This window comes from Suricata suricatta, chromosome 10 (assembly GCF_006229205.1).
Source record: "Suricata suricatta isolate VVHF042 chromosome 10, meerkat_22Aug2017_6uvM2_HiC, whole genome shotgun sequence".
In the NCBI taxonomy this organism is placed as follows: domain Eukaryota; kingdom Metazoa; phylum Chordata; class Mammalia; order Carnivora; family Herpestidae; genus Suricata; species Suricata suricatta.
The window spans coordinates 9956210-9980773 of record NC_043709.1 but is presented as its reverse complement, the minus strand read 5'-3'; the positions used below and the strand labels follow the sequence as shown (position 1 = coordinate 9980773).

The 24564-nt window shown below is 60.5% G+C and overlaps 1 protein-coding gene across 2 annotated transcripts; it reads right to left on the bottom strand.

The window, feature by feature from the left end:
* Positions 1 to 110: 110 nt before the first annotated feature.
* CARD10 (caspase recruitment domain family member 10) lies at positions 111 to 24504 on the bottom strand. Of its 2 annotated transcripts, none has more exons than XM_029955615.1 (20): positions 24258 to 24504; positions 23238 to 23375; positions 21502 to 21827; positions 17287 to 17481; positions 16249 to 16404; positions 15582 to 15707; positions 14501 to 14692; positions 13193 to 13327; positions 12801 to 12916; positions 11858 to 11886; positions 11291 to 11414; positions 6003 to 6162; positions 5478 to 5589; positions 4819 to 5062; positions 4561 to 4633; positions 3435 to 3537; positions 2006 to 2164; positions 1802 to 1917; positions 1196 to 1305; positions 111 to 1079 (listed from the first exon to the last, which is right to left on the bottom strand). In XM_029955615.1, exons 1-20 carry the CDS (start codon positions 24490 to 24492, stop codon positions 839 to 841), a joined length of 3090 nt encoding a protein of 1029 aa, XP_029811475.1. In that variant the 5' UTR covers positions 24493 to 24504; the 3' UTR covers positions 111 to 838. The 2 variants fall into 2 exon arrangements, with proteins under 2 accessions (XP_029811475.1, XP_029811474.1); XM_029955614.1 differs by having other exon boundaries at positions 1196 to 1311; positions 24258 to 24492.
* Between the last annotated feature and the right edge of the window lie 60 nt (positions 24505 to 24564).

Here is a 24564-nt window from a genome sequence, read left to right as displayed (position 1 = left end):
AAGCAGGGGCCTGAGAGGTGGTATCGGCCTCATCTGGGGGTGGGGACAAGCTGGGGGAGTGGAGAGGGGGTGCCGGGGCCAGGGAGGCCAGCAATCAAAAAGCCACCAGGTTCCACAATAAACCGTTTAATGTTACGTAATGTGCAGCTTCTGAGTGAAAAAGGCCCATTAGAAACCAACGGGCCATACATTCTGGTGACGGAGCAGCTGGCCTTCTCTCCACCTGTGCTTCTGCGAGGCGCATCCCAGCAGGGAGCTGGCCCTGGGAGAGGACACGATCCTCCTTGTGCTCGAGTGTGAGTGCCCAAGTGTCACGGGGTGGGGTGGGACATTTACGCGCGAGACAGCCACGGGCACACGTGTGATGGAAGACATGAGGGGCACAGAGGGCCAGTGAAGCTACGTGCCCCCACGGGGAAGTACAAGAAATGGGGGGGCATGCAGGACATGCTTGAAGAGAACGGGCTGAGAACCCAGGCGTCCCCATGTGCCTGCCGTGAGGCCCTGGGCGTGTAAACCTGTGCACAAGAGTGAGAACTTGGATGCTCTGGGTGAGCGAGGGGCTGAGGATGCAGACTCGCGGGGGAGGCCCAGGGCGGAATCATGGGGACACACGAGGCACACGGGAGGCCCGGAGCAGCAAGTTCAAGGGCGCGTGGGAGCTCCACCTCGAGGGCTCCCACAGATCCGCTCGGGTGAGAGCCCAGCGCCGCAGGGCCCCGCGTCTGAGAGTCCAAGGGTCTAGGAGGGCTCAGGATGAGGGGGGACCCGTTCCACTGCGGACACCAGGGTCCCCACCAGAGGCTTCTGAAGTGGGTCAGGCATCCGAAGGGGGTCCTCAGGCCTCGCTGCTGCTGCCGCCGCCGCCGCCGCCACCGCTGCCGCGCTCCACCCACACGAGGCGGGCCTGCTCCCGCAGGATGCGGCCGCGCACCACCTTGGCCAGCTCCTCCGGGTGGCCCCAGGCGTGGGCTGGCACCCGCACCCAGGAGCAGGGCAGGTCCCAGAGTGCCTGCTCCGAGCCGCGGCACTGCCGAAGCAGCTCCGTGTCCCGGCAGCCCGGCCGGCCCAGCAGACCCCTGCCAGCAGAGGGGACAGGCGCTGGTCAGAGGAGGGGACGCACACCGACACAGACGAGAGGCAGAGAGACAGACGCGTCCAAAGAGGAGCAAACGCTGGCCTGGCCCTTCCTTACCTGACATCCCTGACATTCTTCTCTGTCACCTCCACGTGGATGACAATGGGGTAGATCTCGTTCTGGACCAGCTCCCGCACGCCCCGCGCACCCAGCTCCAACAGGCAGTGCTTTTTCTCAGGAGACGGAGGCTACGTTTCACTCCCAGCCCAGAGACACCGGCCTCCCTGCCCCTGCTGGGCCCTGAGGCACAACCCCCCCAATAGGGTCCCGGGTCCCGCACTAGAATGGCCTTGGCAACAAGAACCAAGGAGAAGGTGGGAGACGGGGGGACATAAGTCACATCCCAGCTCTGGACCTCAGCCTCGCCATGGACAGGATGGAACTGACCCCATAGCCACTCCCACGTCTGGTGGCCCCTGGCCGGCCCCCGAGGTGGCAGCAAGACTGGGACAGGATGGACAGGTGAGGGGGACCAGCCAAACACCTCAAGATGACCACATTCGCCTGCCCCAGTCCACCCCCCACCTTTCACGGGGGAGGAAACAAGCCCATGGAAGGGAAGGGACTGGCCCAGGGCCTCTGCAAGAGAGCGACCAACACAGGCCCGCACTCAGACTGGCTCTCTACCCCAGAGAGGCAGCTCTCCGCCACCCCAGAGCCTACCTTCCCGACAGACTCCTGGATGGCACGGATCCTGCTGCCCAGCCCAGGGGCGGCAGGCTGGGCCTTGGGGGCTCCCGGTGCTGAGGACGAGCCCTGTTCCTCCCCACAGAGGCTTTCTGCAGAGCAGCGAAAGGCTGGGATGAAGGGCCTATGGGCGCCGTAGGGCCCTCCCCTCCCCTCCCCTCCCCGGGCTCCCAGGCTCACCTGCTGGGCACACTTGGAAGTCCAGCCGGGAGCTGGGCAGGTCTAGCAGGTTGCGGATGAGCCGGGGCGCCAGACACTCAGGCAGCAGCACTACGGGCCGTAGGGCAGACACCAGCAGTGGCCGCACCAGACTGTAGGGTTTGAGGCTCCGCTCTGGCTCTAGGGCAGGGGAGGTGGGGCAGGGCAGAAGAGGTGAGGTTGCGTGCAGCTCCTCCTGCCTAGGGTGGCCAGCCCTCTCGAGCCTCCAAATGCCATCCACTCTTAAGCCTCCCATCATTTTTCCCCTCCTAAGCTAAGTCCTGCTGCTGTTCCTTTGTGTGCATGCGTACACGTGCGTGCACGCACACGCGCACACACACACACACACACACACACACACACAGCAGTCCCCCGAGCTGGGACTGCTGCCGGAGCCCAACTCCAGCTCATTCTCCTCTCAACAGTCAGAGAGAGGCCGTAAACCCACAGTCAGATCCCAGAAGTCCCCTGCTTTCAATGAGCCAGTGACTTCCCACGACCCTCAGGAAAGAGGGCACGAGGTCCACATGGGTGACCCAACCCTGCCAGAGCCAAGAGAGGCAGCGAGTCACGTGCCCCAACATACGGGTCGACGGCCCCCAATCATAGGACCTCTGCAGGACTCGGGGAGGCCAGAGCCCCAGACCAGCACCTCTTGGCCCAGTTAGACCCCACTCTCCCTTTGGGGCCCAGGTGACCCCGTCCCTGGTCCCCAGATGTGCAGGGCCTCCAGCATGTGCTCCAAGGGACTCCATTCTCTTCTATGACATGTGTCACACTTTGTAACTATGTTTACAGGTTCAGTTATCGGACTAGCAGGCGGCCGCCATCCCCTGACCTCCCACCCCCCCAGGCTGTACGGTCCAAGGGGAGGTACCACTGTGTCCCCTGGACCAAGCACGCTTCGTGACAGAGCTGGTGTTTGGCACACACTTGCTGTACTCCATGTTCTGCCCATACATCACACAGCCGTGCCTCTGTGCCTTTGCACAGCTGTGACTGTGCCAAACTCCTCTTCATCCCTGAAAACCCTACCTCACAGTTTCCCTTCCAGGGAGTCTTCCCTCCCCGCCATCTTCCTGTGCCTCCAAACTGCTACTCCCTCATCTGGGTCCCCGTCCCCTTCTCCCTGATCTGATGCAAGGCGCTCCCCCTCCTCCAGAAACCCGCTCTGGGATCTTGCTGGCACGGGCCAGCTCACGCGTGTGAGAAACACAACTACACACCAGTGGCCCATCTCCCAGCAGGGGGAGCCTGGCTCTCAGGCTTTAGGGTGCCGTGCTCCCCACCGGAAGCCCTTCAACAGGCTCTTTCAGGCAAAAAGGACCAGCAAAGCCAAAGGACCGCCAGACAGGCACACTTCCAGACACCGCGAGCAGCCCAGGACGTGGCTTTGCAGCTGCGCGCTCACCTGGGCAGGGCTCCATCAGCAGCGGCTCCGGAGAATCCCCAACAGAACCCCCCACGTGCTTCGGCTTCACCAGCCGGAGTTGGTCCAGGGCTCGCTTCTTTAGCTGCAGAGGGGACAGGGAGAGAGGTGCACCTGTGTGCCCGGCTCCAACCCACCCTCAGAGGGGAGGAGATGAATGGGACCCCCCCCATCAGAGGGGGCCAAGCTGACACAGGGGGCTCTGACCCAGAGCTCCTGCCCCACCCGGCCTTCTCTTCTCCGGCCCCCACCCAGCCCAGCACTGGCAGCTGAGGGTACCCATCCCTATGCGCCCAGGGAAGCAAGCCTGTGAGGAGCCATTTAGAGCCAGATGAACCTTAGGTCTAAAGATGGGAAAACTGAGGCCCAGAGACCAGAGCAACCTAATGTCACACAAGAGACAGATTTTGGAACCTCCTCCAACGAATTAGCAACGTGACCTTGTGTATGAAAAAAACAACACCGCTAAATGACAGCGCCCGTTACTCCGGCAGCCGGCAGGTAATGTGACAGACAATAAGTCCCAGAGGTCACGGACTCACTGAGGCCTTCTGCCCATGAGGCAGGCAGGGGAACTCCCCCAGTTTCACAGAGAAGGAAACAGAGCCTTGAGTGAGGGTCAGGTGCTCGTCCAAGATTGCGCATGGCAGAGCCGGGACCCAAGCCCAGGCGGTCGGGTTCCAGCGCCCAAGTTCTCAGCCCCTCCAGCCCTCTGTGTTCTCTTCCTTCTCTGAGCCTCCCTTTGCCCGTGTGTATGGGGGCGGGGGGGGGGGAGGCTCACCCAGCCCAGCCCCCACCCAGGGACTGGAAAAGGGGGTGTGACTGCCATCCTGCCAAGTGCTGACCGTGGCCGGGCCAGCTCCTGAGCACCGGCCAGGTGCACACCACCTCTGTTAATCCTCTCAACTACTCTGGACAGTGAGCCCCGCCGTGGCTCTGACTGCTGTAGCAATGATCCACCACGTCCGGGAGAAGGAGCAAGATGGGGGCCTCCCTCCTCTCCTCCCCCGGGGCTGTCGGACAAGGGACCCTGGCCTCTCCCCTCTGGACCCCACCCTTGGCAGCCCCCTCTCCCCAGGTCCTTGCCAGCCGGCCCAGCACTGCTTACGTTACTTCGGGGCCCTCGGTGGTGCCTGCTGGAGGGCAGGCCTTTCTCCTGAACTTCTAGGAGCTGCTGGGCTCTGTGGGGGAGGGGGGAGGAAGGGAGGGGGGACATCGTGCATGTGTAAGAAGAAAGGGAGCCCCTCCCCTCCTCTCCTCCAGCCCCCTTATCCTGTCCCAGAGGATGGCGAGAGACTGCAGAAGGAGGGGGACAGCTCCCTGTGGGACCCAACCCAGCACCCCCAGACTCCCAGGTCTGCATCACCTCTGGTAATTGGGCACGGTGCCCCGGTCCAGGTCCCGCAGCGTCAGGGGGTCGACCCGGGTGCAGAACCACTCCTGCCGCCGCTTGTACGAGGGGTCCACCAGCCGCAGGACCTCCTGGGCCTTCACGCACAGGGCATGAGGGTCTGCACGCTCGGGCAGGGTGAGGTTGGCTCGAATATAGAAGGGCTCAGTGCTCAGCCCCTTGGTCCAGCAATCCAGGGCCTCGTGGAAGGACTGACAGGCTGGACATGGGCAGGGCAGGGGCAGGAGGGACGGCAAGAGGAAGATTAAGTCAGGGACCAGCCTCAGGCCCCATCACGCCCCTTTCAAGGCCTGAGCTGTCAGAACCCTACCTTCCCCCTCTTAGAGTGAGAGTCTGAGAGTCTGAGAGGACAGCGACCTGCCTGAGGCTACCAAGCCTGCTAGGAACAGAACCAGGCCTTGAACCCAGGTCTCTGGACCCCTGGCTGGCAGGCTCCTTACGCAGGAGACAGCGGACAACCAGCAAGGGCGAGCGGTGGGGCAGGGAAGAGCACTGCTGAGAGGGCTCAGTTGTCCCCCCTGTACCACGGGCTGGACAAGCCCTCTCGTGGGCTCTCAGCTCTGCCCTTCTGGGACCCTGGAGCCCCCAGTTCCTCTGCCCTCAGCCAGACTTACCCTTGAAGTCCACCAGGAAGGGGACTGTGGACACCTGGTTCCACGGCAAGGTCCTCTGCTGGGCCTCACCTTCCAGGCCTGCCCCCTCCAGGCCGGCAGCCTCTGCCCTTGGCTGGAAAAGAAACCCAGGCTGGCAGGGGAGGAAGTGAACTTCCCAGGGTGCCACAGCCGCGGGGCTGAAGGAAGACTGGGGTGGGGGCAGCAGGTCCGTAATTCGGACACCCCCCACCTCCCAGGGCGCCTGGCCAATCGGCCCCCTCCCCTATCAACAGGACTCTTCACCCAGGCTGGCACACTCTGCTCTTTCCCATGCCTGAGGCTAGGGATCCGTCCAGCCCCGGCCCAATTAAGATCTAATTTACTGCTGGCAGGGGTAGGCCAACCTGGGTGTCATCTCTGAGCCTGCCTCGGCTTTGGGTCAACACCCAGAAACGCCACCCAGTGACCCAGATCCGCCAATCAGAGAGCCTCCAGCCCCAGCTAATACGTCGGCTCCGCCCCCAACTCAGAGGGGCGGGGTCTCACCTCTCTCGGCTCCGCCCTGGCAGACCCTGGCCCAGAGAGCACCCTCCGCACCACGGTGCCAGACCAGCTGTCCCCAAGGAATGACAGGCCACCTGGGCCCTTGTCCTGGGGCTCAGGCCCCCCTGGGGGGCTCCGGCAAGACACTCGGATGGCCAGAGACCTGGGAAGAGAGAAGGGAAATAGGAATTCGAGTTGAGTCAGTCTTTTGACTCCATTCAGCATTCTCGGGAGAACCACAGCAATTCCCCAAGGGTGCCATGATTCCCACCACACCACCCACACCACCCCTGGGGCCATTGCACCTGCAAAGCCCTTCCCCCTCTCTTCTGTCTGGCAGATTCTGCTCAGCCTTCACTGCTCTCCCTCCCAGACCCCTGGGGGGGGGCAAGGCAAAGTTTCACATTTCTCTAGAAAGGACACCCTCAGAACCAGCTCGCCTGTCGATCTCAGCTTTGGGACGCTAGCACCAAACACAGCGTCCGGTACATAGCAGGTGACACATACAAGGTCTTATGCTCACAGTTTAGGGAAGGGAGGGTCACCGTTAGAACACAGCACAGACCAGAGATGGGTGCAGCCGGCCGTGGGAGCACCGACGGGGGCGGCTTCCCAGAGGAAGAGGCAGTGGGGCTACCGGGCGGTGAAGAAGAGAGGCGCTTCAGGAATAGACAGAGAGGAGGTGGCGCTCCAGGCGGAAGGGCTGGCAGGGGCAGAGGCGTGGAGGACAGAATACAGGCTGTGCGGAAGGATTTAAGAACAGAATGACAGCAGCAGCAAACGCTTCCCGAGTGCTCTCTGTGTGCCCCACACCATGCTAGGCTCTTTGCCCTAATTAGCTAATTTAACATCATGGGAAATGGCTCCCAGAAAAGGCAAGCGGGAGCCAGCCGGTGGAGGTCACAGAATGATGGCAGTGGAAACCACGTACAGTTAAGACAAAGAGTCACCCACATCTCCATCATGGAAGGGTTCTTCCCGTCCCTGGACAAGAACCGGAGAGTCCCTGTGGCCGGGCTCAGAAGCAACCGCCTGGAATTCTCTTCCGTGAAGCCCTCCCCGCCCCACCCCCTATCCCGCCGGAGGATTAGGGAAGAGAAGAAGCCAGGGTCCTCAGGGGAGAGAGCCACGCGTCTCAACCCCACCATCACCGGCCTCCCCACCCACTGTGGCAGCCACTGCCCGAGGTCACACTGCCCCCTGCTGTCAGCCCAGGGTGGACAAGGCTACAAGGACTTTAGCACCGTCAGCACGCATGCGCAGGCCGCAGACACCCCACCCCCACCCTCCCAACGCCGATCTTTGGCCCCAGGGGCCTTCATCGGCTCCACTCCGTCAAAACTGAGAGCCAAACCCGACTGGCTGCGACGGACACGGGTGCCTGCCTTCAGCCCTGGGCCAGGTCAGGCCGCGTTGCAGGGATGGGAGGCCCAAGGCTGGGCCCCGCTATGCTGCCCAGTGGCTGGAGAAACACGGTCGCACTCCAAACCCCAGCCTTCACTGCGCCCCAGATTCCGCCAAGCGAGCTGGCTGCTGGATTCTGTCCCCACATCCACAAAGCAGGGACAGTAACGACGCTCTCGGGTGTGAGGGTGGGGCAAATAAACGTAAAGGTGATGCAGGTGGAGGTGGAGACCAGAGGCCTCCGGGGGACTTCCAGCCGCAGGTCCGTCCCCTACACGGGTGTGAAACTCACAAGGTCACCACCGGTGCTGTTTTTTATTGGAATAGAATAGAAAATGTAAGCAAGCCTCCCTTCAAGTAAATCCAACTATTGTCTCGTGATCCTTTTGTTTCGGGCATGTGTCCTGGGTTTCTGTTACATGGGTAGACCCTGGGTAGAGTCAGGGGCATCTGAGAAAAGTGGCACTAGCAGGGACTCTGGGCCCCGACAGCCCGGCTGCTTATAGCCTGTGGTCCTCGACAGCCCCCCTCTGCCTCCACCTGCCTAACCATACCACTCAAAGAATTAATCGTGGAACATTCTTAGAACAGTGCCACGTTACACTAAGTGCCCAACAGAGATTACACAGCTACTGTGATGGGGTGGGATTCGGAACAAGTCCCCTCTCTGTGGCCGGCCGGTTCCCCACCTATTTCAAAGCCACGGACAAACGAGCACTGGGGCTTCCCCAGGAGAGAGCCCAGCAGGCAGCCTCCACTCCCCGCTTCCTGGTACCACCTGATCACCTGGCACCCCCTGCCCCTGCACCCCCATCCCAGCAGCAGGGCAATGCCTATGCCGCCCCAAGTTTTCAGGCTCTTCCTGCCAAACCGGCTCAGGTGCCGCCTCCTTCAGGACACCCCTGGCCACCTTCCTGAGGGACTCAGTAGCTTCTCTGGGCCTCCACGGTCCACGGTCCCCTTGGGTAAGGGGAGAGGGTCAGGTCCAACTGGGTCCCTGTCTGCACCATCCATCAGCAGACAAGGGAATGAGGGAAGAGAAAGGAGCACAGGGAGCAGGGGGGCTGCCTGCTCCCACCTCTGGACTCCTGGGTCTCTAGCAACACCGTCTGACCGACCCCAAGCCTGCCTGTGAGGGACAAGAAGGACGGGGTCCCCATCAACCAGCCCCCTCCCCCAGTGTCCAGTCAGGAGTCAGGTCACCGAGGGAAGCAGGGCCAGTCCTTCCCTCTGCCGACCCTGAGCCGCGATGACCAGGGTAGCGTCAACGGGTGCTCCCCTCCCCCAGTGCACTGTGGGAAGCTCTCTGGGCAGTGCCCGTGACCACTCTGCCCCAGGCCAAAGCGCAGACTCAAGCTCACCACAGAAATTCCCTCATGTGATCCTCCCCACCGCCCCCATGAGAACCATCCATCAGACCCACGTTAGAGAAGAAGGAAACTGAGGCACGGGGAAGTGATAACCTAACCACAGGGTGGGAGAGTTGGCCAATAACCTGTGCAGAGCCTCTCTGTGCAAGGATGGGGGATGCCAGGTGCCCTTGTGACCCTCCCTGCCAGGGAGACCCACACGGACCCTCACCTAGTGGCCCTCGCTCAACACTTGCCCCTCAGCACCCTGCTTGCACTCTCCGACCCTTCCTCACTCTCTCTCCAACCCATCCATCTGTCTGTGCAGCACACCCACCGTCTAGCATCCCTGCCCTGCCCTAAGGCCCTAGGAGCCCAGAAGGGCAGGGGAGCCTGGGCAGCTGCAAAGGTCCAACACCCAGGCAGCTTGGGCCACAAGCGTGCAGTGAAAGTAGCTTAGCCAGAAGGAAGGTCTGATGGAATCCCCTCTCCACCACCCAGCAGCCATGGGACAAATTCCCCAGCTGGCTCTCACCAGGCCTCCTCCTAGTTCCGGTCATCTGCATAATGAGGCTAAAGCACACCAGCCTAGCTCTGCTCCTTTGGGAGCCAAGCAACAGCAGCCATGCTAACAGCTAAGAGCGAAGAGCACCGCTCGCTCTGAGCTGGGCACCAGGCAAATCACTCTAATCAAAACACCGGGAGCCCACGACGACCCTATTTTACAAAGCAGGAAACCGAGGCACTGGGAAATGTAGCCACTCACCCAAGGCCCCTCTGTAGCAAGGGACCGGGCAGGCAGCACCCCTGCACCGGCCAGGCTCTCCCCCGCCCCTCTGTCCACATCTTTCTCTGTCCACCGTCCCTGCCCCCACCCCAATGTGCATCCTCCCCGCCAGCTCCCTCCTCCCCAGGAACCGCAGAGGTGGCCCCATGATCACATGGGGGGCAGGGACTAGCCAGAACCTCCTGCTCCGGTACCCCCTGGACGGCAGCCAGGACCCCTGCAGTCTGCTCGGCGCTGGAGGAAGGGCCGAGCAGGCAGGAAGGGAGGCACCTCCGCCCCTTCCCCTAGAAGCACGTCCTGCACACGGAGGAACAATGTGGTACTGGGCCTGCTGCCGGAGGAAGGAGGGTGACAGTGGGGGCAGGGGCCTGGACGTGGGCCCGATCGGGCTGCTTCAGGCCCCTGGTCCTGCTCTGCCCCTGGCTGTCATGTGACCCATCCTCTGCATCCAGCGCCCCCACGTCCCAACTCTGCCATTCAGGGCTTCCCATGCCCTTCCCAAAACCCAAATCTGATGAGGTCACTGTGGGCCTCGGCCCTGCACTTTCCAGCTGTGTGAACTCAGGCAAGTTGCTTAACCTCTCTGAGCCTCAATGCTCTCCTCTATACAACATGGAGAGACTCACAGCAACACCCACCTCCCAGGACAAAGAGAATGCTGTGAGGCTGCCAGCGCCCAACCTCACATTTAGTGATAGCCAAATCTTGCTGCGTTTCCCAGAGTGCACAAGGTGAAGTCCACGTGTTCCCACCTGACTTGCCAGGCCAGTCTGCCGCATGAGGCCTGCCCTGGCCCCCTCCTCCTCCAGCTCCAGGCCCCGCCGAGTTCCAGGCCACCCCCGGACAGCCTCTGGCCTCTGCTCTTCCCCAGTCACCCGGCCGCCCTCCCCATCTGGAGTTCAAAGGCCACATTCTCAACTCCTCCGTCGCCCGCCCTCCTGACACCCACCAGCGAGCCCAACCCCAGGGAGGTCGCTCCAACCAGCCGGGCAAGAACACTCCACCCGCGGTGCATGCTGGGCCCGTCTGCTTTGTGACTGCCGGCCGGTGGCCAGCCCAGCAGCGGGCTTGCACGGCAGCCTCACCCACAGCACAAAGCTTTGCTGAAAGGCTCAGTCCTGCTGGGAGCTGGGGCGGGCGGGGGGGGGGGGGGGGGGGGGGGGGGGGGGGGGGGGGGGGGGGGGGGGGGGGGACCAGCACGCAGGAGGTCAGGACGAGTAGCCACTAGCGTTTACTGAGCACCTACTTAACCGCTGGCAAAGCAGGGGGCTTAACTGACACGAGTCCTCAACCCCAAAACACCCCCATGCAGGAGAGGTCGCTGACCACCTGTAGCAGATGAGGAAATACAGAGGCCCCGAGAGGGGAAGTGACCAGCCCGTCACCCAGATGATAAGCAGCAGTGACAGGATTTGAATCCCAGGTGTCTAGAAGTCCTACTATTCTATCTAGAGTCGCATGAGGCTAAGGCTGAACTGCTGTCCCTCCCACTCCCGCACCCTGCTCCTGGGGACTGACACTGCCCCTCACCCCTCACCCCTTCACCCTGCTCCCAGGGACTGACACTACCCCTCACTTCCTCACCCCCTCACCCTGCTCCCGGGGTCTGACACCACCCCTCACCTGTCACCCCCTCACCCTGCTCCCAGGGTCTGACACTACCCCTCACCCCCTCACCCTGCTCCTGGGGATCTGACACCAGCCCCACCCAGCCCTTCCCGGCCCTCCACCTCCCCAGGCAGCTACGGTACCTGTTGAGGAGATCTAGACCACAGCCTCTGGCCAGGAGGCCATCTGACTTCCCAAAAGGCCACACGCTATCAGAGGACGAGGATGAGGAGAGACCAGGAGACCAGGGCTTGAGCGTCACACTCCCTGTAGGGCGGGTGAGGGGCGGTGATGGGGGGAGATAAGGCTCTGGGGCTCCAGGCCAAGAGACCAGGGCAGGCCGGAGCCCAGGAAAAGTGGGTGAGGTGCTCGAGCCCAGGGGCTGCTCAGGACTTTGGCCCCAGGAACACCCTGTACCCACCAGGCTTGGAGCTGGGCCAAGGCCAAGGTGACCTTTCAGTTCCCTGGGAGAGGAGGGGGGGAAGGCTGGGACTGAGCCGGCACAGCGCGGCCAGACCCAGGAGAGGGGCACAGGCCTGGGCTCCAGGTGAGCAGCGTGGCCCAGCTCCCTGAGGGCCCCCAGGGCACAGCTGCCCTTCCCAGCCAGGGCACAGGGGGACCTCAGGAAAGGGGGTGCAGGCAAGGGCAGAGGTGGGCTGGAAAGTCACCCCCTGATGAGCCCTCCCCACAGAGTCCCCAAGGGCCATTACCTGTGATGTCCGACATGCTGCTGAAGGACCTGGGGGGGGGAGGGGAGCAGGGGACACAGGAGCTGAGGCACAGTCCCCTGGCCACCAAGAGGTCCTGCCACCCCCAAGAACTCATAGGCTACATAGCCAAGTCAGGGGCCCCACATGCTGGGCACTGTGCCTACCAGCTCCCCTAAACTCACAGGGTGAGAGGCTAACATCCTGACCTCCACCCCATGCCCGACCCGCTAGAATGCGTTAGCTTGTCCTTGAATGCCACTGCCTCCTGGAAGCTTCCCTTGATCTCTCACCCCTCGTCTCATCCCCACCTTCTGTCTCTGTCATTCGTGGCCCCCACGTCCGCTCCAGTGCCAGACCGTGACTTCCTCACACACCCTGGTCACAGCGGACTCGCTCATCCAATCAACCAAGCTTGCATTGACCACAGCCTCTGGTGCCTGGCATCCGGAAGGGGACCCAGGGCAACTTACAGACGGCAAGTCGTGACGGGGGACGTACGCCAGGAGGCAGGACCTCCCCAGCCCCTGGTCTTGCCCCCAGCAGATAGAGCTTGGTTTTTCTGAACCCCATTTGCTGCTCATCTGAACCTGGGACCTGGCTTTCTTGCCTGAGGTCCCTGACCCCTGGGAACATTCTCCACACCCTCTAGTCCAGAACCACCCGAGGCTTCCCCGTGGGTTTAGGATGGCAGAGGCCTGACCTCCAGTGGCTCTCCCCCTAGGGTGCTGAGCAGGGGAGAAGCCCACTCTGCCTTTTGGCCTTGTCTTCGCCCCTGACCTGGGTCATGGCTGGAACCCCAGCCATTTAAGGGCAGTGAAGGGAGGTGCCTGCCTAACCCTATGCTGGCGCTGGTGGGAGGGATTCCAGGAGGTGGCTGTGTTGAGAATTAGCAATGACATCCCCCCCCCCCAGACCTCGACTGCTTTCTCCCCATCAGGTTTACCTCTTAGGGGGCGCGGGGTCCTCCTCACGCTGCCTGCGGAGGATGGAGCCGGCGCTCGGGGGGAAGGGCAGGATGGAGAGCCGGTTGATCTCCTTCTCGCTGTCTGTGGCCTCCTCCTGCCAATGCCACGCACAATGGGGCCTGGGTCACCTCCACCACGCCTCCCGCACCTCAACGCGCCAACTGTGTGCCCATTCCCCATTCCCCAGACAAGCAGGGCCCAGGGTGGAGGCATGGGGTCTGCGAGAGCACAGGCGGCGGGGAGATCCCAGGGCTCCTGGCACCCAGGCCCAGCACCGAGCTGGCTCCGGGCAGAGCTTGAACCCGTTACAGGAGCGCTATTCGCACCCGCGCCCCACCCCTGCCACACTCCGGGAGCGTAGGCGTCTTACCGAGGTGTGGGGCTCAGATCCCCCTGTGACAGCTGCCCCCCCAGCTGCTTCAGGGCTTCCCAGAAGAGGGGGGAAGTCGCTCAGGCTCCAGGTGCTGCTGAGGTTGGAGCACAGGGAATGGGAAGAGGTGCAAGCCTGGCAGTAGAAGGGGGAGGGAGGAGGTGAGCACCAGGGAGCCCGCAGAGAATGAGACCGCCAGATCGATCCCTGCCCTCGTGGAGCTCACAGCCCAGAAGACACTGACCACAGACACACAGGCCGATTAAAGAAATAACCCCAAACTGCCAAGAGACAGGGGGAGGAAGGTGCCCAGGGTGGGGAAGGCACTCCAAAGGGCCCACTCAGCCTGGTGGCATCCGAGTACTTTCCAGAGAAAGTGGGGTTTGAACTGAGGATTCAACGAAGATAAGTCAGGTGTTAAGCAGATAAAGTTGGGGAGGATGGTCTAGGCAGCTGGAAGGGGATGTGCAAAGGCCCTGAGGCAGGACTGTGACACAGTCCAGGAATTAAAAGACTGTGACCCGGAGAAGAAGGCTAGAGGTAGGAAGGGGCCCACCCTTCAGGCCTCTAGGGCCTGATAAGGGGCTTAGTCCTTCCCTAAGAGCAAAAAAGCCACTGGAGATTTTAAAAAGTGAGAAATGACAGATTCACGCTTCCTTTGTTCTATTTCTCCAGGCTCCATGCCCAGGGATCATCTTCAAACAAACCCAAGATAGAAAAGGCAGAGCTCCTAACAGAGGTCCAAGGACTCCTACCCAGTGGGTCAGGGGTGCTGGCTGGCTGTGTGACCTTGGGTAAGCCCCTGACACTCTCTGGGCCCTATACAGTGAGGGGATTGGACTAGATGGTCTCTGAGTCACTTTCAGGCCCTCATGCAGCTGGTCTTCTCCAAGGGGACCCAAAAACAAACCTGAAACTATTTTTTTTTTACCTCAAACTATTCCTAGTGCCCCAGGACCCCAGGAGCCACTCCAGAAACTCAGAGACCCTTTCCTGTCCCCTGACGCATCAACTCACACCCACCCCGGCTGGAAGTTCTACCAGACCTGCACCGTCTCCGTCCCGCCAGAGAGCTCCCTCCAAGGCCGGCATGTCCTTAACCCAGGGCGAGGGCTCCTGCCGGCACCCACACGTGTCCTCCTGGAACCTGCATCCTCCCGAGCCCAAAGGAGGGAGCCCAGTGGGTGCCCATGGAGCCCCACCCCCAGGCTGAGAGCCCAGTGGGTCCTGCACGTCCCCAGCCCCGGCCGAGAGCCGCTGCCAGGACCCCAGCCTTCCCGGAGCTCTTGGACCCCGGACGCCGCTCACCTTGAGGCAGGAGCCCCCCTGGACCCGCTGCAGCTGCGCCTCCAGCAGGGCCTTGGCCCCCTCCAGGCTGGTGAGGGTGGTCAGCAGCTCGTCTCGCTCCGCCTCCAGGCCCCGCACCTGCTTGCGGTACTGGTCCTTCTCGATGAGGCTCTGTGAGTACTGCAGCTGGATCCGGTCGCGGCTCTGGATGGCCTGGGGAGGGCGGGCAGGTCACCCCCCGCCCCCGTCCTGCCCCCTGCCCTCTTGGAGGGGGGCGGTACAGGACTAGCCGCTAATGTGTATTAAGCATTCCCTGGGTGCTGGGCCCTGTGCTAAATATCAGGCCACCCAATCTTCGCACCGGCTTTCCAAGGTGGAGGTTCTCTTTGTCCCCGTTTTACGGATAGCCCAGCCGGCAGACACAGACCTGGGATCCAAAGTCAGGTGGTGCAGGTACAGCATCTGGGCTCTTGTTTCCCGAGAGCAATTTAAGCCTCTTCTGGGAAACCTGGATACCTCGGCCTTTACTCCCAGCATCCCAGCTACCAGAGGAACTGGGATTCAAACCCAGGCCACTCCACCCAAGGTACTTTCCCCACCACGAAGACCTGGGTCCCTGGGAGCTGGGTCGTGGCCCGGACCCACCACCCGATGTCTCAGAAGGAGCAGGGGCCCAGAGGTGGTACAGGTTCCTGCCCCCGACCCCCCACCCCCTGGGTCACCTGCACCTTCCCCTGGCCCAGCAGGGGGCCCTGGGGCCCATTCTAACATGCAGACTTCCACTCCTCTAGTAGGATTCGAACTTGGTGCAAGGACAGACCTCCTCCCCCACACAAGGGCAGCTGGCCACCTGGAGGAAACGGCTCGGCCTGCGAGCCAGAACTGCGGTGAATTTCTTCACCAGCGAGTAGTTGCAAGCACCTCCCTGTGCAGGAGGGATGGGTGCCGGGACCACCTCTCCTGAACCAGGAGCTTGGGTGAGGCAGGTGTGTTGGGGGGTGCAGGGGGGCAGGCTGAGGGGCCTGTTCACCCCTCCTAAAGCAATCAGTGCTCCAGGGCAGAGTCTCCCTGCCCCGCCGGCCTCTGCTGTGGCCAGACTCACCTGGTCCCGCTCCTTCTCCACCTCCTCCAGCTGGGCCAGGACAGTGGCCATGCGGTGCTTGTACAGATCACAGTCCTTCTGAAGCGCGCGGTGCTTCAGCCTCAGGTCCTCCATCTCCTGCAAGTACTGCGGGGGGCCGGGAGGGGCGGGGTGGGGCGGGGCGTGCCCCGCTCAAACCACAGGCCCCAGGACCCAGGGAAGCCCACCCACAGGTGCCCACGGGTCCAGGGAGAGACGCCTGAGCCTCAATAACAAGCACCCCGCCTCCCTGACTGAGTGGCCTGGGCCCCAGACTGACTTTGCCTCCCTGGGCCTCAGTTGCCTAAGCTGTAAAATGGGGGCAACAATAACAATGGTACCCTCCCGGCAGCCAACCTTGGCCTCCATATTTAAACTGCAATCCGCCCCCTTACCCTGCTGCTCTCAGCACTCAGTAGCGTGCTTTTGGTCTCCCCTGCTGGGATTTACCCTCCCTCAGGGGCAGAAACCTTGTTTTGTTCACTAATGAACCTTGGTGTTTGAGAACAAAGGAATGTAGAATGTACGTTTCTTAGCACAGGGCCTGGTGCCCAGGAGACATGGGAGAAGGTGGAGCCAAGCCCCCGGTGATGCCCACCCGCCTTCCTGCCCCAGCAGGGGGGAGGGGAGGGTGAGAGGTGGTCACTACCTTGTCCCGCAGCTCCTCAGCCCACTGCAGCTCCCCCTGTACGGCGTGCAGCTTCTGACACAGCTCCTGCCTGCTGTCCTGTGCCTCCCGCCAGTCGTGCTCCAGGATGTCAAGGAGGATGCGCTCAGAGCCGGGTGCCCCCAGCCTGCCGGCCTCCTGGGGGTCACAGTTCAGAGGCCACTGCCTCAGCCTCTGGCCCAGGGCCCACCTTGATGGTGGCAGGAGGGAGGGGGGTACACACAGCCCTCCATGCTCCCTCGGGCCCATCCCACTAATTCCACCACCTTGGCCACAGGCCTTGACCTCTCTGGACCTCCATTTCCCAGTCTGGAGGGTAGGTGTGGCCCACAGCCCCGCTCCCTCCAGGGAACATCTGGGGTGGAAATGAAGTAAGCAGAGGAGGGCGTGCTTGCACGAGCTGGCCCAGATTTTATTCCTAAACAAGAGCCAGGCCTGCTCACTCTTGCGCTGGCCCCCACCCACCGCCCAGGGCAGCAGATGGGTGCTTCTTTCCAAAGCCCACCCCCACCCCTCTGACACGAGGTCTCCACAGGGGCTGAACCTGGCTCAGGCAGGTGGGCCATGGGCCTGAGATCCAGCCCACAGAGCCGTGCCCCGACCGGGCACCCCAACCCTAGGAAATGCAGCAGAGCCCTGGCTCCCATCCCCCATTTCCTGTGCGGAACACCGGAGAGGTCCCCTGAGCTGCCTCTGACCTGCCAGGGCAAGGCTATCCAGACCTCAGCCGTCTGAACCTCCCCAGGGTCAGACTCCTCTACAAATCTGAGGAAAGCTGGGGGGCCTCTTTCCCCAGAAAAACGTTTACACGCAAAATCAGGTGAACAGTTTCAGGGGCCACCCCCAGGGCCCAGACGAAACACACAGGGAGAGACAACCGCTAAGAGCCCCCGAGCCCCCCGCTCAGAACTTCAGAGGAGAAGGCTGGCCAGAATTCCGTCTCTGGTTCTAGACCCTCATTCTCTGGGTCTCAGGAGGCTGGGAAAACAGCAGGCGGTCTGACCCCTCTCCCCCTCGCACCTGCAGGCCCTCCTGCAGCTCCTGCAGTGACGCCGTCAGCCGCTGGTTCTCAGCACGCAGCTCCGACAGCAGATCCGCGCTGTCTGGCTCCTTGTCCTTCTCCTTGTCCTCGGGCCCAGGGAGCGGCCCCCTGGCCCTCCGCAGCAGGGTGCACTCCTCCTCCAGCCGGCTCACCTTGAGCTTGAGCTGATCTACCTGGGGCCCCAAGACATGGGTCAGCCCGGGGCGGGGCGGGGGGCGGCCAGCAAGGCCACAGGGAGAAGCTCTGCTCTCCCAACTCCTGGTGCCTCAGGTTCCCCTGAGCAGGAGTCCTCCCCACATTGGGAATCCGCTGCCAGGACTTCCAGGTGGATGTAGTGCATCCCAACTGGCGCGTCTGTCCCACAGCCGGGACACAGAGCCCAGGCAGCACACCCAGGGCCAGCACCACGGAGGAGCAGGGCCACGCCAGCAATCAGGGGAGCCAGGGTCCCAGCCCAGCCCTGCCTCTGACTCCGCGTGACCTGGGCAAATCCTGGCCCCTCTCTGTGCCTCTATCTCCTCACCAGTAAAATGGGCCCCTTATATTCCCCTGTTGCACATCCTACCTCCCGAGGGGACTTTGAGAATTCACAAAGATGTGGGGCACGGGGGTGGCAGGAGGCGCCTGAGTGCCTCAGTTGGTTAAGTGTCCGACTCTTGATTTCAGTTCAGGTCATGATCTCAGAGTTCTGGAGTTTGAGTCCTGCATCGGGCTCTGCACTGATGACATGGAGCCTGCTTGGGATTCTCTCTCTCCCTCTTCCCCTCCCCCACTTGCACGAAGAGTGTGTGTGTGTGTGTGTGTGTGTGTGTGTGTGCGCACACACTCTTCTCTCTCCCTCTCAAAATAAAGACATTTATGGGGCACCTGGGTGGCTCAGTCGGTTAAGCATCGACTTTGGCTCAGGTCACAATCTCACTGTGGGTTCAAGCCCCATGTTGGGCTCTGTGCTGACAGCTCAGAGCCTGGAGCCTGCTTTGGATTCTGTGTCTCCCTCTCTCTGCCCCTCCCCTGCTCGCACTCTGTCTCTCTCTCTCACAAAAATAAATGAATATTTTTTAAAAATTTAAATAAATAAAAATGAATAAACATTAAAAAAACTTAAAAATAAATAAACGTTAAAAAAAAGTTCAAAAAATTAAAAAAAAAAAAAAGATTTCAACAAGACGCCAGATGGATAGAGGCCCTCAAACTACCAGAGTCTGAAGAGCTGCCAGGGGTGTGACAGTGGCCGTCTTCACAGCCATAAGTAAAATCCTGGAACCCCAACCTGCCACCAGTTTCATGCATGCAGCCAGAAGCTGGCCCCAGTGGGGGGCACGTGGCTGTGTGGGGGCCTGGTCGAGAGTGACATGCGCGTACCGCCTGGTAGATGATCAGTGCCCTCGGCCAGGGTTACTTTCGTGCGGGGTCTGAGGCATCTGGACAGTGACAAGAGCAGCAACAGGTGGCCGGCCACAAAATGAAGTCACAGTTGGGATAAGGGCACATTGACCTCCGGTGCTCTGCGCAGGCCTGGTGCCCCAGGAGTGCCCCCGCCTCTCTTGGAGAACGGTTTGTAGCCCCGCCCCCCTGAGAGCCACCCCCCACCCCCCCTACACACACACCCCATGAGGGTCTGGTGCTGGGGCAGGCTCCGCTCCTCCTCCACAAAGGACTCAGAAAGAAATTCATGACTCGCACATTCCTTTCCCCTCACAAAACACGCTTTGTGAAGCGCCAGAGACAGACATCGAGTTACAAAGGCCAAGTGTGGTCACACCCTCTCCCGGCGAACTGCGGCCACACACCACGGCCTCCGGCCTGACCCTCGGCCACCAGGCGCCCCGATGACTCAGAGGACGGTGCCCTGCGGAGCCTCCCTGGAGCCCCAGGAAACACGGATGCATTTAATCCCGGTGCACAAACTCACTTAGCACAAAATTATAGCATGCGGTGCTTAAGTTTATGTTGCTCAGAAATAACAGCTTGTTAAATCTGCACCTTATAAAACGCGGTATTAAATCACAGCCACCACACACCTGCCCCGGGGGGGAGGGGGCCCAAGCAGCCAAGACAGGTGCCTTTAGCTATTCTGTTCACTTCCACCTGCAACACCTCTGTTCATTTTGGGGCAGAGAAGCTCCAAAAAGTTAAGGCAAATTTCCGATAGCTACATTTAAAGAAAATGTTATCTATTCATTGGAATTCAGCCTTGACTCTCTGGCCCCTAAGCTGGGGAAGAGCAGTCACCACCTGGCAAGGGGCAGATAACCTCCCCCCGACGGGGACATGCTAACACACACCTGCAGCTAACATGCAGATATGCAGAGGCACCCCAAACCTCTTCTTCACCCCCCTGCCGCAGCCCAGAAGACTCAGACAGCGGTCACACGGGATGTCCCCCCGCCCCAGTCACAGGCACACACCTGCCATTTCAGGGGCCCCAACCTGCAACTACACCCGACCCAACAGCAACAGGAGCCACGCCCCTCCTGACGCCCACGGGCCAGTGGCTGTCACACTTTCCTCTCTGAGAAGCAGAACTCCTTCTTGCAGGAAAACCTCAGGGCAAACCCCACATCCATGTAGACGCGACGGAGAGTCGTGGGGGGGAGCCTAGGCCACCCCCCAGCGGTGCTGCAAGCCAAGTCAGAAACTTCACTCCTCAGATCCTGGGAGATGCTCTAGCCAAACTCTTGGTGCCTCAGTTTCCCCATCCAGCAACGGGAACAGGAGTGGTGTGCCCCCCACCCGTCCCATCCCAAGGGAGTTACTGAAGAAGGAACGGAGTTGGGACGGGGCAGACGCTGCGGACTGTGCCCGGAGCCTGGAGGGGCCGTACACTGGGACAGCATCCTCATCCGTGACCTCCCTCGAGGAGAAGGAAGTGAGGCACAGAGAGGGAGATCTCGCCAGGGCCGGCCTGCTCAGTGGGCCAACCGTCGGAGGCCTCGGCCCGCGCATCTCATGCCAAACACCAAGCAGGCCGTCAGGGGACGGCCTCCCGGCCCTCACCTCACACCCTCTCATGGGCCACCTACACTCCTAAGCCGGCCTGGCAGCCTTTCAACCTGTGGCCTCGACGCCTCCAATCGGGACTTTCTTCCCCGAACATCCACCCACAGGCACGCACGGCCACGGGCTCCGGTCCAACACGGCACTGGCACCTGCCGCCTGCCACCCACGGTCCCCAGGGACCCACCCCCTGCAGGACCACAGGGACAGCAGAGGCACACGGGTCAGGGGGCCTCAAATCACACTGTCAGAACCCCACCCCCCACCCCCCGCCAGGGAACCTCGCACGGTCTTGGGAGAGAGCCAACTGCACGCAGCGGACAACTGTGAAGTCCTGCACCAGCACGAACTCAGGAAGTCCTTTGGACAACTCCCTGAAGCAGTAAAACACCAACCAGCTCTACCCCGTCGGCTAAGCCCCAGTAAGGAAGCAAGAAGAGCGAGGCCTGGCTTCTCAGCCTGGAAGAGACGCGGCATCACTGGCCGCACAGCGGGACCGGGAAGGGAGCAGGCAGGAGAGCGCGAGGGGCGGACCCGCAGAGCCAGGCTGGGCCGCTGTGTGACCTTGAGCGAGGGCCTCCACGCTCCAAGCCTCAGTGTTTCTATTTCAAAATGAAATCGTGCACAGTGCCTCAGCGCGAGTACAGGACGCGATGGGTGTAAACCGCGAGGCGCTCAGTGACACCAACGGCGGCCAAGGACCACGCAAGTTTGAGCACTAGCAGCACCCGGCGTTCGACGTGTCTAGAACTCTGGGTCTTAAAACTCACGAATCATCCTTGACCCAGGTGTCTCCGGCTCAGCACTTACTGATACTTGGGGCTAGATGATTCTCGGAGGGTGGGGGCCGTGCTGGTTTGCAGCGTCCCTGGGCTCCCCCCGCCAGAGGCCACTAGCACACTCCTAGTCGTGACGACCAAAAACGTTTGTGGACACAGCCACACGTTTCCAGGGGAGGGCAAAACCACCCCTGGTTGAGAACCGCCATCACAACTCAACGAAATAAGCGCCACCAACATCCCCATATTACAGATGAGAAAACTGAGGCACAGGATGGTGCAGGGACTTGCCCTGCAGCCCGACGGCTGGCAGACGGTGGCTCTGGGACACACGCCAGGAGCACAGTACTGTTTTTTTTTTTTTTTTTTGCAAAGGCTGCCCCTTCCCCACTCTACCCCAGCCTGCCCAGGCCATACCGCCAGCTGCAAGTCCCGGCTGCGCAGCACCGCAGAGTTCTTCTCCTCGCTGAGCTGTGCCAGGCGCATGGCGACCATGTAGTTCTCGTCCTTGAGCCGCAGCAGCTCCAGGCTGCTCGCCTCCCAGTCCTCCCGCAGCCGCTGGCAGCGCTCCTGCGCCTGCTGCTGCTCCCGCAGCCGCTGCTCCAGCCCTGCCCGCTCCTCCTCCAGCATCCGCCCCCGGGCCTGCAGCTGCTGCTCCCGCTGCAGCTGGCTCTTGCGAGCCTCCCGCAGCCGCCGCACCTCCGTCATCAGGAACTGGGTCAGGCCCTCGGGCCCCTCCTCATCTGCCAGGGACGGGGGAGAGAAAAGTCGGGTCAAGCAGAGAAAATCCAGCGGGGATGGCTGCCTGTGCAGAAAAGCCAAACCATAAAAACACAAGATGGAAACTCCGGAATATGGTTTTATCATTTGGGAGCGGAGAAGACCTTCTGAGAGAAGGTACAAAATCTAGAACCTATAAGATAGAAAACAGACAAATCCGTATAAAAATCTGTTAAAGCTCCGAACAATGAAAGATGTAAGAAAAGAAGTCAAAAGACAAATGGCAGAACAGGAGAAAGTATAACAAATAACACAGAGGACTAGGAGCCACAATATATAAAGAGCTCCTACCAATCAATAAGAGCTATAAGAGAAAAAACAGACAAATCCATATTAAAAAAATTTAAACTTCTAACAATGACAAGTGCAACAAAAAAGTTAAATCATAAAAAGTAGAGCAGGTGAAAATATAATACAACAAAAGATTCAGAGCCGCAATATATAAAGAGTTCCTACAACTCAATAAAAAAAAAGGCAAACAAATATATGAGGAAAAACTATTAACAGGCAAGATCCAAAACAAAATTGGTTAATAAACAAAGGAAACTATGCCCCAATAATAATCACAATGGTGATAATAATAGAAGCTACTAACATTTAGCTTCATTATTTGCCCTAAATAAATTAATTTGGTTAACCACATAACAACATTATGAGGTAGGTACTCTTATGCCCCCTTTAAAAACAAAACAACTAAAGCACAGAAAGGTCAAGTCATTTCCCCAAGGTTTCCTAACTAGTAATTTGTGAACGACACCTCTTAATGAAGTACACATTTAAAATAATAAGGTATTATTTTTAACATATCAGACTGGCAAAAATGTTTTTAAATGATCCCCAGAATTCATGAGGGTAGAGCATACACTGGTGACATGAACATTGACTTTAACCCTTAAAATACATTGGAGTCATTGAGGAATTTTCCTTCCCAGATCCTCTCCTCCTGAGACACCCGTTTGCACAAACATGCACATAGAAAAAATGCTTCCCCGGGCGCCTGGGTGGCTCAGTCGGTTAAGCATTCGACAGGCTCAGGTCATGATCTGACAGTTTCAGGAGTTTGAGCCCCATGTCAGATTCTGTGCACTGACTACATGAAGCCTGCTTGGGTTTCTCTCTCTCTCTTTCTCTGACCCTTCCCCACTCGCACTCTGTTTCTCTCAAATAAATTAAAAAATAAAAGTATTCAGGTTTTGAACTCAGACTAAATGGATTAGAATCCCAACATGGGCAAACTGCTTCAGGTCGCTCTGTGCCTCGGTTTCCCTATCTGTTCAACCAGGATAATGACAGAGCCTCCGGAAAGGGCCGGAGTAAAGAAACTCTGTACTGGTGTCCAGGCACCAACCAGCACCTACTGAGGACGCACTCACCAAGGATCATGGAGCAGCGCTGGGCAGGTTCCCGGCCCGTGAGCAGCGTGAAGTGCTCGGGGTAGTAGAACTCTAAAGCTTCCAGAAAGGCCTCATATCCCCTCTTGCCTCGGCAGCGCAAAATGTCCATCAGGCGCCCTGGGAAAGGGAAGGGGGTACCCAGGGGTCAAGGTCAGGGCTTTCCCCAGTGCCTAGCCACTTCCTCCCCCTTTCCCTCCCCACGCTCCAGGGCCCACATTCCCCAGACTTTTTATTTCCTCAGATTTTTGAGCCAGTGACACACACCAGGGCCTGCCTCGACACATCAGTGGGGAGAGCCTGTCTGCCACAGCCAGGAGAGCCAGGACCCTCCCGCCATGAAGCAGGTGCTGCAACAGCTTCCCAACCCCCAGCCTGCTCCGCCCCGCCCCCGCCCCCCATAGATACAGGGCCAGCGAGTGCTCCCTGCCTTTTCAATGCACAGAAGAGTCCCCTTCTATCCCCAAACGCAAAGATTCTGTATTTCTCCCACCCGCCAAAGCCTGAAATTCCACCATTAGACCCTCATCCCTTTGCCCTCTCTAGTTCAAGGACACACTCTGCTGGCGAGGGCACCCCCACAAAGCTGTGATGGGTCTTGAGCACTTAAGGACACACGGCTCTCCAAGAGAACGCGGGGCACACAGAGGTACAGGGCAGAGAGAACCCAAGAGATCAAAGGGCACAAGAAAGCCGCCACGTCCACCCACTTTGCGCCGAGGTCCCAGACCTACGCTGCGCCGGCAACCACATCCAAGTCCCTGCTCTCAAGTGAGCCCAGGAAGTGGGAGGAAACTGCAACAGACAAAACCCAGATGCCCGTCTGGGCACCACGGACCCCCTGGCTCGTGATGGTGGGGGTCGTGATGGTGGTTCGGGCGGAGGCAGGATGGGGGGGGGGCACCACAACCCCTGATCCTCGAGCCCCCAGGCTCCGCGCGCCGCGCTCGGAGGACAGCCGGCCCGGCCAAGGCCCGACCCCGCGCGCGCCCCGCGGCTCACCGGTGCGGTTGACACGGCACGGGAAGCGGTAGGTGCTCAGCACCTCCTCCTCGTCCTGCTCGTCGATGACCCGGCACTGGCGCAGATACGGCGTAAGCTTGGCCGGGTTGAGGGCGCGAGTCAGCCGGTGCCGGACGCCCTCGATCCGCTCCCACAGGGCGTCCTCCTCCGCCTCGGACCCCGAGCCAGCCCCAGCCTCGTCCTCGGCCTCGCCGGCCTCCGCCCCGCCCGGCATGGCCGCGTCCTCCGGGTCTGCGGGCCGAAGGCGCGAGCGGGGACGACGCCGATCAGCAGGGTCGCGCCCGCG

Excerpts from the sequence above, each read along its gene's own strand:
- CARD10 (XM_029955614.1), bottom strand. The coding sequence starts at position 24,492 with ATGCCGGGCGGGGCGGAGGCCGGCGAGGCCGAGGACGAGGCTGGGGCT. Across the intron at positions 3,538-4,560 it reads ACCGAGGGCCCCGAAGTAAC|CTAAAGAAGCGAGCCCTGGA; the intron begins GTAAGCAGTGCT and ends TCCCCTCTGCAG. Across the intron at positions 1,080-1,195 it reads AAGAATGTCAGGGATGTCAG|GGGTCTGCTGGGCCGGCCGG; the intron begins GTAAGGAAGGGC and ends CTCTGCTGGCAG.